The sequence below is a fragment of the Bufo bufo genome, chromosome 6, assembly GCF_905171765.1.
Source record: "Bufo bufo chromosome 6, aBufBuf1.1, whole genome shotgun sequence".
NCBI lineage: Eukaryota > Metazoa > Chordata > Amphibia > Anura > Bufonidae > Bufo > Bufo bufo.
Window position 1 is genome coordinate 275,755,260 of NC_053394.1, and position 12,861 is coordinate 275,768,120.

The 12,861-nt window shown below is 42.2% G+C and overlaps 1 protein-coding gene across 1 annotated transcript in view; it reads left to right on the forward strand.

The window, feature by feature from the left end:
• OIT3 (oncoprotein induced transcript 3) overlaps positions 1–12,861 on the forward strand; it is a 35,831-nt gene that overhangs the window by 20,790 nt on the left and 2,180 nt on the right. Inside the window, exon 8 of the mRNA XM_040439010.1 lies at positions 3,148–3,247. Coding sequence (XP_040294944.1) covers positions 3,148–3,247 — 100 coding nt within the window. The remainder of the gene's footprint in view (positions 1–3,147; positions 3,248–12,861) is intronic.

Below are 12,861 nucleotides of genomic sequence, written 5' to 3' on the forward strand. Positions count from 1 at the left end.
GCTACTTCTGACATTCATCTAACGTACAGTATATGTCCACTCGATGATGATGGTACATAAGAAATAGTGTCAAGATGCATGTTTTTGCAGAGAATATATTCATCATAATTACGTTTATTTTGATTTATAACACGAAAAAACCCTGATCTCTCTTCTGCAATCAAGGTAGCTAAAACATAAAATTGATAAATTTTCTTGGGCTGCCTTGGCACCAGAAGATATGCCGTGTACTGAGATGGAATACAGCTCTTTACACTGTGTAGTACCCATGCCAGGGTACTGCAGCTCAGCTCCCATTCAAGTGAATGGGACCTGAGTATCAATATACCAGCACCAAAAACTACACAGTACCGAGAGCCTTCTGATTCCGCAACATATTACTTCCCAGCGCTGGGGCAGCCTGAAACAGCTAATTAGTGGGGGTGCCAGGTATCGGACGAACAACAATCTGATATTGATTACGGTACCTATCCTGAAGATAGGTCATTCATATTTGTAGCACTGAGAATCCCCTCAATTCAGATTCAGGAAATTAAGTCTCACATCAGGTAGTGGCTTTTATTGAGCCACCAGCAGAACCATCCCCGAAGTGAATTAAATATTAGATTGTCCAGCAACGCAACATAAAAAGATATTTGGTTGTTTTACAAATGGAAATGAATAAAACTTATTGATTTTCTTTAATTATAAAAGTTGGCCTGATGGCTCAATTTCAGATTCCCACTTGCGGTTCCAGAAGCGTAGCTTCCATTGTCATTCCGACACAGGCAAAGATCTTCCTCCCCTCTCCGTGTTTATGATGCAATGAAGGGGGCTGGAAGTGGTTCAGTTTGTTAGCTTAGCCAGCCCCCTTCATCACATCATCGACACAGCGAGGAGGAAGCTACACAACCGGGACTGTGAGAGGCGATCATAAATTGGGCCATTGGTGCAGCTTTCATAATTGAAGTATATCAGTAAGTTCAATTAATTTCCATTTGCAAAACAACCAAAGATTTTTCTACATCACTGGACAAACCATTTAATACTGTGAAGGATACTACAGGGTGGCCCACGAAAAAGTAACCTGCCTCCAATATCTTCAAATCAAACTGCCTAATAGTTAATCTGTATTAATTGTCCATAACAACAAATCAGAGCCCAGTTTAAATTTTTTCAGAGCCCTGTAGAAACTGAAAGCTGAGCTCTGATTGGTTGACTGATATATTATTCAGTTTGATGAAAGTGACCTATTGTAGCAGAAAGATGGTGTTCTCCCTGGAACAGCGAATGGTGATTGTGGAAGGCTGTGTGCGAAGCAGATCGATTAGGACATGCAAGAGACCTTTGTTGACAAGTACCCAGGTACAAACCACCAGCTAAACGTTATTTTCAGAGTCTGGTCCGGAAATGGCATTAAACTGCCTCTGTTGCAAACATGAAGAAACCAAGGTCTCCATCGATCAGGACAGCTGAAGTTGTGCATGAAATTGGATTGCAAGTAGCCCCCAAAAATCGACTTGAAGACTGTCTCAGAAAGTTGATGTATCACAAACAACGGGAGAGTCTGAGAATGCTACATGCGTAAATTACTACGAATGCTGATAGACATTTGGACCCATTGTTGTACTTCATAATGTACAAAGCTTGGTTTCATTTATCAGGTCACATAAATTCCCAGAATACGAGGTACTGGTCTGCTGAAAATACCCATTTGGTGCACAATGTCAGGAACACGAATTGTGGGCCCAATTTTCTTCAAATCAACTGTGAATGATGCAATTTACCTGGACATCTTTGAACAGTTTTACAACCAACTAACATCAGAGGAAAAAAGGTCCTGGTTTTTCCAACAAGATGGGGCAACATGCCGCACCTCACAGAACTCACGGGTACGGGTTCATGAACTGTGTACGGAGGAGCGAAGAGGTTATGGCCACCACATTATCCATACTTGTCCACATGCAATTTTTATCTGTGGGGAAATTTAAAACAGAAAATGTCCACTAACAATCCACATCCCCTGGATGAACTGAAGGAGAACATCACAAACACTGTCCGCAGCATCACAAGAAGTATCAGCCAACATAATCCAATGTGCCCAAAGATGCAGAGACGTGAACAGGGACTACTTTCAGCAACTTTTGTGACTTGTGGGTAATTTAAAAAAAAACAATCCACTTGCTTGTTCACCTTGTCATATTATCGCTTAAGGCAAGCTACTTTTTCGTGGGCCACCCTGCAGTATTTTAAACGTAGCCACGCTGATAACGAAAATTAGATTGAGGGACGGAGTACTAGTAGCCTAACCACAGCACAAAAAAGTGGTCCAACAATGTAGAAAAAAAAAAAGTAAGGTGAAACCACCCTAAGGGTACTTTCACATGTAGGCCTAGATATACCAATGTGTATGCACCTAACATCCATCTAAAAAGTGGTGCAATTTGTTGCAACTAGGGTTTCTACACCTTTTTTTACAACTTGTTCAAAAGGGGGTATGGTTTAGCGGGAAAGGGCGAGGATTCACAGAAACGGAAGCATGGCATAAGATGCGCTGTTTCGCACCAAAATTGTACCACAATTCTGCCATAAAATACTGTCTCAAATTAAGCCAACCAATAATTGGTATAGAGTTATTCAAAAGTGTTTATCCCTGCACCAGATTTCACATCCAGCCTGAGCCCCTGTGATACCTGGTGCATATCTAGTTTATGCCATCTACAGGGTTAGTAAGTCTGGTACGTAGTTTTTTAGTGGAGTTTTTCTGCATGTTTCTGATTTTAGTTGCATTTTTTTTCCTGTGGTTTTATTTTGGTGCAACACCTTCTCCTTTGCACCAGTTTTGTGAAATATACTCCATTGTGTGCAAGCAATGCAAAAAATAAATAAACTGTCACAAAAATGCAGGTGGCCACAAAAAAACACCTACAGTTATTCTGCACTTTTTTCAGTGGTAAAAAAACTGCCAGAGACAAATTCATGTGTGTAAGGACCTGATGGTGATAACCATGAGCCCAAAAAACACAAAGTGCAGGTCCTGTTGTTTTGACATATGGTAGTCAACAAGACTTATGGTACCACAGCATGGTTAACAAATAGAGCAAAAGGATGGGGAGGGGGAGTTGATCTGACATTTTTGTCTTTTAAGAATGTGATTTCTTGTTTCAGTTGCGTTTCAGATGAGGCTGTAAAGCAATACATATCAAAAGATCATCTTGCCAAACACTTTCAGGTCCCAGTGTTTAAATTTGTGGGGAAGGACAACAAGGTAAATGTAGGAGTTTTCATATCATTTTATTATCTGAATAATGTTGTTTTTGTATATGAATACACTGAGAAATTATTTCACCACAAACACATGTACATTGCTTAAGAGGTTTTCCAGGACTTATATATTGATGACCGATACTCAGGATAGGTCCTTAGTATGTGATTGGTGGGGGTCTGACTCCTGGCACCCCTGCCGATCAGCTCTTGGGAGAGGCCATAGCTCCAGTGCTAGGCCAGTGACATCTCATTCATCGGTCACATGACCTAGTGAATGAGCCAGAGCTGCAGTACCAAGCACAGCCACTAAACCCTGTATGGCACTGTGCTTCATAAGTAGGGTTGAGCGAATTCACTTCGGATGAAACATTTGAAGTCGATTTGCATAAAACTTTGCCAGAATACTGTAAGGAGCAAGCACTTCGTACAGTATTAGAGCGTATTAGCTCCAATGAGCCGAATTTATTACTTTGCGAAGTCTCGCGAGCCTTCGGGTAATGACTTCAGAAATTAATTTCTAATGTAAAAAAACTTTTACCGAAACTGAGTTCGGTAAAAGGTTGTTAACAGTAGAAATTATTTTCTGAAGTTATTACCAAAAGTCTCGCGAGACTTTGGGAAGTAAAAACTTCGGCTCATCAGAGCCAATACATTCTAATACTGTACGGAGCTCCATACAGTATTCTAACAAAGTTTTATGCGAATCGACTTTGGATGTTTCATCCGAAGTCGATTCGCTCATCCCTATTCATAAGCTGGAGCGTGGCATCCTCTTCAAACAGCTGATCAGCGGGGAAGTCGGGTGTCAGACCCCCATGATCAGATATTAATGACCTATCCTGAGGATTGGTCATCAATATATGAATCCCAGAAACCCCTTTAATAAAATGCAGAGATTATTTAGCAGTTCTTTTGGGCACAGGAGGATTCATTTATTATAAGATAGGAGATAAAGTTATAAACCCATATTTTGCATTTCAATGTGGACCATTATCAGCCTAATGCTATGCCCTTCACTACGAGTATGAAGAGGAGGTCAACATGTAGAGAAAAATCTTCCCTCAATGATTATTAACTTATTAAACTGGAAATCATAATGCTAATCTTAGTAATTTCCTTTCCAGGAATAGGACAGCCTTTGCCATTTTCTAATTCTAGTTAATAGAACGAATTGTAAATCAGGAGGACACGTGGCTTTGAGGTCTGCTGAACAATGACCCCCTTCATTTAGGATACAGAATTGGTATTTGCACAGTTGTTTGATTGTAAAAGAGAAAATTCTGCACAGGACCTCACAGGTTATAGATCACATTTTAGGTCTAGTGCGTCATATTTAAAGGGATTCTCATAATTTAGTACCAGCAGGGGCAGATTGGCAACTTAATGTGGCCTCGGAAAAAAAATAAATAAAAGTGGCCCCATTTTGTAGGTGGGTCCAAACTGACAGAAGGTAGGACAACACAAGTAGACAAGGACAACACATATAGGTGGGTCCGCAATACCATAGTGCAGAACAAAATACCGCCCCAAAAGAACCAAATACCACAGTGCGGCACAAAATACTGCCACTTGGGCTAGAGTATGAAACTGTCCTGAGAACAGCAATGCAGTTGAATTCAGGAGGCCAAGTGTAGCCGCTGGCCAGGTGCATAAGTACCTGATACTCCTACATTAATTAATGCTGAGAGCATGAGATCTTTATGTACCTGGATGGCGGCCATGAGGAGATCTTGGTTGGCCCCCTGGGCAATGGCCCACCGGGAGATTTCCCTTTAGGGTCTATGGCGAGTCCGCCCCTGAATCCCAGTAATGTAATTTAGATTTCATAAACATTTATACAAAGTTATAGACGAATCGATTTGTTAGATCTATTATTTAACAGACTCACAAAGCATTTTTAAGATCAGTGTACTATTAAAGGGGTCTTCCGACTCTTTATACTGATGACGTAGTAGTGGGGGTCCGACATCCGGGACTGCCTCCTCACAGCTTAACAAACACAGCGCTGTACATTGTATAGCAGCTGTGCTTGGTATCGTAGCTGAGCTCCATTCACTTGAATGGGACTGAGCGAGCCTAGGCCAAGTGACTGTTGAATGTGAGATCACATGGTCTAGGGCGGGGATAGGCAACCTTCAGCACTCCAGCTGTTGTCAAACTACAACTCCCAGCATGCATACTTGCTCTGCTCTTCTAAGAACTCTTGTAGAAATGAATGGATCATGCTGGGAATAGTAGTGCCGAAGGTTGCTGATCTCTGGTCTAGGGTAAGCTGCCAGAAGGCCACAGCACTCACAGGAGCACCGTGGCCTTCTCAGACAGCTGATCAGCGAGGGTCCCTAGTGTCGGACCCCCACCGATCAGATACCTATCAGAGGAAAGGTCATCAGTATAGAAAAGTCAGAAAACCCCTTTAAAGAGAACCTGTAACCTCTCCTGACATGTCTGTTTTAACAACTACCTACATCCAACAGGTAATAACAATCATGGAGCATCTATTCCTATATGACTGTATGATGTACCATCCCTTTATTATTAATGCTCAAAGTTATGAATGAATTACTATCAGTTTTCACTGAAGGTCCAGATAGGTGTTACCAGTCAGGTAACATCCAACTGGTAACACTGCAAACTGCAAATAATTCATTCATCACTTTTAGCAGGAATAATAAAGGAATGGTACATCATACAGTCATACGAATTGCAGAATTGGTATTACATGGGGAATGCACGTAGTTACTAAAACAGACATGTCAGGAACAAGGACAGGTCCTCTTTAATACCTTTTTGCACAGGCTGTTGTTTGGGTAAACAAAGGTTCCTACGAAACTTAATCCCCAATTAATGATGTGTGCAAACATGCCCAGCCGACAAATGGGCAAACACTAGTTTGTCAGCTTATTCCTGCATTTCTGCGGCATAAAATCATTGCTTGTCAGCAGCACATCCCCTTGTGCAAACTGCTGTCAACAAAGGTAAACTGAATGGAGATGAAGAATTATATTAACGATTTTTCGTCCCCATACACTATACATGCAAATGACGATTGCTCCGTTTAGATTGAGCTTAAATGAACCCCAATAAAAAGGCTGTATCGTGGATCGGTCCATGCTATGAACTGGAATTCTGTCCATGTAAAAGAACTTTTACACCAGGCATGCTCAACCTGCGGCCCTCCAGCTGTTGTAAAACTACAACTCCCACAATGCCCTGCTGTAGGCTGTTCAGGCATGCTGGGAGTTGTAGTTTTGCAACAGCTGGAGGGCCACAGGTTGAGCATGCCTGATTTAGACATTTACCAAATGCTTAGGATATATCTGATATCACATCGGAAGGGGTCCGACACTCCACACCCCTGACGTTCAGCTTTTTGTTGTAGCTTCGGCGTCAGACATTTAGTGGGGGGGCTTGTTACTGCAGCACTGCTGCCATTCACACCAATAGGAGCGGCACTGTAGTTACCAGCTGTAAACAACAGAGCTACTCAGGAACAGCTGATCAGCAGGGGCGCAGGGTTGTGTACCCCTGTAGATCTAATATTGATGGCTTATCATGAGGATAGGCCATAAATATAAAAATCCTGGACAACCCCTTTAAGCTAGTGTATTCTAGATAATTATTGTTAGCTGTGGGTATAAAGGTCAATCTCTATTCATGCAATGTGATAATTAGGTGCATAATCATCAATATTTGAGGCATTACTGCATATCTATACAGCGCATATCAGTACAATAGGTCAAAGTTGTGCTTGAACCTGCATTCTGGTGCAAATGGTGGTAGGAGGACTGTGGGGAACCTGCTTACAAGCATATAAATCACAGAAAAAATGCACCAAACGGATATGCCACTGACTATACTGGCTAGTCATAAATGCAGATATTAAAAGCTGAGACTTTCGCCAATATATTCCTGTCAGGAAAATATCGGAGCCCATCATTGCACCACGTCACGGTCACTCAGCATGGCAAAGGGTCCTACCACTACGCTACCTATGGTGTGAACACGGTCTGAAGGCGATGTAATCCAGCTCGCAGCCAGGCTTCCACACAAACGCCTAGCAGGACAACTAGTGCAATGTGAACAAAGCCAAGACTGCAAGCCACGCCCATATCAGACCCTGTGATGGAGGTCACCAGGTGCAAAAGAGTGTTTGAATGCCAGGTAACGGCACATACACTACATATAGAACAAGACAAAAACACAGAAATATAGTGGCAATACTGGAGGAGCGGCTCAACCCCTAACACTGTAGCGTGTTTTACATTGGGGGAGCAGCCCCACCGCATGTGGACCGCAGCAAACGACTATCCCCAGCAAAAAATGCATACGGTGGAGGATGTCGGCGCGGTCCACATGCACCACAAGAGCATCCTACACAAAACGGAGCATTGTGCGGATGTAAATACAATCATATAAATCACAGAAAAAATGCACCAAACGGATATGCCACTGACTATACTGGCTAGTCATAAATGCAGATATTAAAAGCTGAGACTTTCACCAATATATTCCTGTCAGGAAAATATCGGAGCCCATCATTGCACCACGTCACGGTCACTCAGCATGGCAAAGGGTCCTACCACTACGCTACCTATGGTGTGAACACGGTCTGAAGGCGATGTAATCCAGCTCGCAGCCAGGCTTCCACACAAACGCCTAGCAGGACAACTAGTGCAATGTGAACAAAGCCAAGACTGCAAGCCACGCCCATATCAGACCCTGTGATGGAGGTCACCAGGTGCAAAAGAGTGTTTGAATGCCAGGTAACGGCACATACACTACATATAGAACAAGACAAAAACACAGAAATATAGTGGCAATACTGGAGGAGCGGCTCAACCCCTAACACTGTAGCGTGTTTTACATTGGGGGAGCAGCCCCACCGCATGTGGACCGCAGCAAACGACTATCCCCAGCAAAAAATGCATACGGTGGAGGATGTCGGCGCGGTCCACATGCACCACAAGAGCATCCTACACAAAACGGAGCATTGTGCGGATGTAAATACAATCATATAAATCACAGAAAAAATGCACCAAACGGATATGCCACTGACTATACTGGCTAGTCATAAATGCAGATATTAAAAGCTGAGACTTTCACCAATATATTCCTGTCAGGAAAATATCGGAGCCCATCATTGCACCACGTCACGGTCACTCAGCATGGCAAAGGGTCCTACCACTACGCTACCTATGGTGTGAACACGGTCTGAAGGCGATGTAATCCAGCTCGCAGCCAGGCTTCCACACAAACGCCTAGCAGGACAACTAGTGCAATGTGAACAAAGCCAAGACTGCAAGCCACGCCCATATCAGACCCTGTGATGGAGGTCACCAGGTGCAAAAGAGTGTTTAAATGCCAGGTAAAGGCACATACACTACATATAAAACAAGACAAAAACACAGAAATATAGTGGCAATACTGGAGGAGCGGCTCAACCCCTAACACTGTAGCGTGTTTTACATTGGGGGAGCAGCCCCACCGCATCACAGGGTGATGCGGTGATTTATATGATTGTATTTACATCCGCACAATGCTCCGTTTTGTGTAGGATGCCCTTGTGGTGCATGTGGACCGCGCCGACATCCTCCACCGTATGCATTTTTTGCTGGGGATAGTCGTTTGCTGCGGTCCACATGCGGTGGGGCTGCTCCCCCAATGTAAAACACGCTACAGTGTTAGGGGTTGAGCCGCTCCTCCAGTATTGCCACTATATTTCTGTGTTTTTGAACCTGCTTACAAGGCCACACTTCCTAATCTAAATGATTTCTGAGGCTGTTTCAGTGCTGTCTGAACAATGACTACTTTGCACAAATACTGAAACTATAATGCCCTTGGGGAGAGATAGTTGGTGTCATCCCTTTTGCTAATGGGTGGATATGCAAAGAAGTGTCTCCCAAGAAAGAGAAGCATCTCGCCAGTGCCACCCATTGCAAGTAGCACCCGATAAGTCAAGATCCGACTTTCCAACAAGGCTTGGGATTTGACAAGGGATTATAGCCAAGCCAGATATCCATCCGTAGACAGTTGTTTCGGGGTGCTCGCCCCTTATCCTACGGAGTAGGGTTCTGGCTGGCTCAATGTTATGCCATAGAAGCGGCATAGGCAGGGTACTGAATCTCCTCAAATAAGGGGGCCACTTCTAAGAGGTGAAGCTGGCAAGATGGTTCTCTTCCTTGGGAGATACCTCTTTGTATATTAAATAGAAAAGAGACCCCCCTGCACCCCTATTGTATAGATATGTGTAAATCTACCTATATAGGGAGATCCTGCTGCTAAAATGTCTGGTAAGGAGCTATTGTTCTCCTTAAATAAGTGTATAAAATGGATATATCTCATCCGGTCTCCCATAGCAACAGTCAAAACATTGATCTTAAAATAGAGGAGGTGCCAGACTATCGATCTGTAATGGGCATCCCCATAACCATTCATATTGGTACATTTACCTTTGCAGCTAATCACATACCCTTTTAGGCTAGCCACTTAATCATAGCACTCACTTAAAGGACTAGTTGTTTTTGAATGTGTATACCAGCGCTGATGTCCCATATCTCCCACGGGTGATATATCCCTCTTTGTATATTAGTTTCCCATGGGCATTGCCAATAAGTCTCCATACTTCCAGTAATTCTCCATACAGAACCTGCATCGTTAAGGAGATTCAGCACCTTGCCTAAGCCGCTACTGGGTGGAGAACCTGTTTGTAATGACAGTCTGGAGAGGGAAAGAAAATGAGATCCTCATGCCCTCCATGGAAAAACTTGGCAACATAATGAGGAGCCCACTTTGAACTTTGCTATGGGGCCCTTTATTTATGTACACCATCAATGTTATACATTCAGTCCTTGCAGTCAGTCCTACAGGACCATAGCCTAATGAAACGACTGGATAACTTCTTTCTATATTGTGAGGATCACATTCAACTTGACAATACAATGCATGTCTCCCCATACTAAATATCTGGCTCCCCTGACCTCAGGGAAAAGTGCAGTTGGTATATAGATTTATACAGATGTATTCATCTATGTCATACGTCGGGTATTTTTGTGATTCAGGTTGATTATTTTTTACTTTTTAGCTGCTTTCAGCTGCTGTGTTATAGTACAGAGATACAAAACCTGTTAGAAAATGGATGATTTACTGAATAATCCATGTAATCAATGCTAAATATATGTATAGTATTTTAAGGAAGGAGGACATTTAGAAAACATTATCTCCTATATAATTACTTTGTGTACTGTAGATCTATGTTCAGAATGTCAATCCTGCTATTTCCTCTCAATGACATATTTGATTCTCCTTTAATTTGAGGTATATATTAGTTATTTTTTGTATAACAATGAATTTCTTGAAATTTGTTTCGGGTTTGATCCCAACTAATTGGTGGGAATATATAATTTGAGTACTAATAAATTCGCTAAGAATCAAAAGTGTTCAGATTGCCCTGAAAAGTTGAATATGATATTCTGAGGTCTCCTAGGACTGTATGAAAGTACTTCCATGCCAAGACAGTGTTAGTAATCCTAATGTGACAGCGACATACACTATTTGGCTGTGGTTATGGCTGACGGTGATAACAAATGGCCTGTTTAATAACACAAGTGATCCCTTTTGGAGGAAGATTCCCGCCTGTGTATATACAGTACAGACCAAAAGTTTGGACACACCTTCTCATTCAAATAGTTTTCTTTATTTTCATGACTATGAAGGCATCAAAACTATGAATGAACACATGTGGAATTATATACATAACAAACAAGTGTGAAACAACTGAAAATATGTCATATTCTAGGTTCTTCAAAGAAGCCACCTTTTGCTTTGATTCCTGCTTTGCACACTCTTGGCATTCTCTTGATGAGCTTCAAGAGGTAGTCCCCTGAAATGGTCTTCCAACAGTCTTGAAGGAGTTCCCAGAGATGCTTGGCACTTGTTGGCCCTTTTGCCTTCACTCTGCGGTCCAGCTCACCCCAAACCATCTCGATTGGGTTCAGGTCCGGTGACTGTGGAGGCCAGGTCATCTGGCGCAGCACCCCATCACTCTCCTTCATGGTCAAATAGCCCTTACTTTCAAAGTTTTCCCAATTTTTCGGCTGACTGACTGACCTTCATTTCTTAAAGTAATGATGGCCACTAGTTTTTCTTTACTTAGCTGCTTTTTTCTTGCCATAATACAAATTCTAACAGTCTATTCAGTAGGACTATCAGCTGTGTATCCACCTGACTTCTCCTCAACGCAACTGATGGTCCCAACCCCATTTATAAGGCAAGAAATCCCACTTATTAAACCTGACAGGGCACACCTGTGAAGTGAAAACCATTTCAGGGGACTACCTCTTGAAGCTCATCAAGAGAATGCCAAGAGTGTGCAAAGCAGTAATCAAAGCAAAAGGTGGCTACTTTGAAGAACCGAGAATATGACATATTTTCCGTTGTTTCACACTTGTTTGTTATGTATATAATTCCACATGTGTTAATTCATAGTTTTGATGCCTTCAGTGTGAATCTACAATTTTCATAGTCATGAAAATAAAGAAAACTCTTTGAATGAGAAGGTGTGTCCAAACTTTTGGTCTGTACTGTACGTGCATGGTAGTATCGGAAGAAGCAATATTGCTGGGGGCAGATGCCTACCCATGTTTATACACACAAGGTAGTATCAGGAAAAAGTCTGTGCTAAATATAATTTCAAAAGTTTATTTTTAATGTGCAATTGGACTTTTTACAATATGTTTTTTAAAGAAAAAAAAAGGCACAATTGCACAGTGCCTAGTGCAACTATAATGCTTAAACATCATCAGCCAGTAGATTTTTTTATATATATATATTGCTTGGGCTACTAACTGGCTCCTGCACATAAAGAAAGATACTGTCTCTTTAAAAATGATGCACTGGCAGCAGATTCTGTATTTATGTGAACAACTCAAGCCCTGTAACACAGAATACACTACCTGACCCTATTCTGTCCCTAGTACTAAAACCTGTCATTCTATCTATTAATTCAGCCTACCTAATTAAAAATATATTCCCAATCCTAAACTCTCTGTATTGTGTGTCTGTGACACTGATAATCCTGTGTCCTGTCACATCGGGGAACAAGCTGAGAATGGTATCTCTGCTCATGACCTTACATAGTGACTATGACACAGGTCTATATCGTCCTTCCTGATTGGCTGTGAGGTTGACTGTAACGCATTATGGGCAAGCATGCCAGCCTGGGCACTGCCTAGGTTTATGTGATCCTCCATCTTCATATCCCCTGCTCTGCGGTGCTCGCTTGTTGTGACATGTAAAATGGCAGATGCCATTTTGCACAATTCGTCCTAATTAAATTGCTAAAGCTTGTTTAGAATCTAATCACTTATCTCTAATAACAAACCACTGAAATGGCTCGAAAAAAATGTGTGTAGTTTCCGAGTATGTTTGCTTTGTCATTGATGGCTTTAATACAAGACCAAGTCATTTTTAGTAAAGATAGGAACTGAAACAATACACATTAAAGCTCCATTCAGACGTCTGTAGAATGTGTCCGCACCCGTTCCGCAATTATCCGGAACGGGTGTGGACCAATTCATTCTCTATGGGGCAGGAATGGATGCGGATGGCACACAGTGT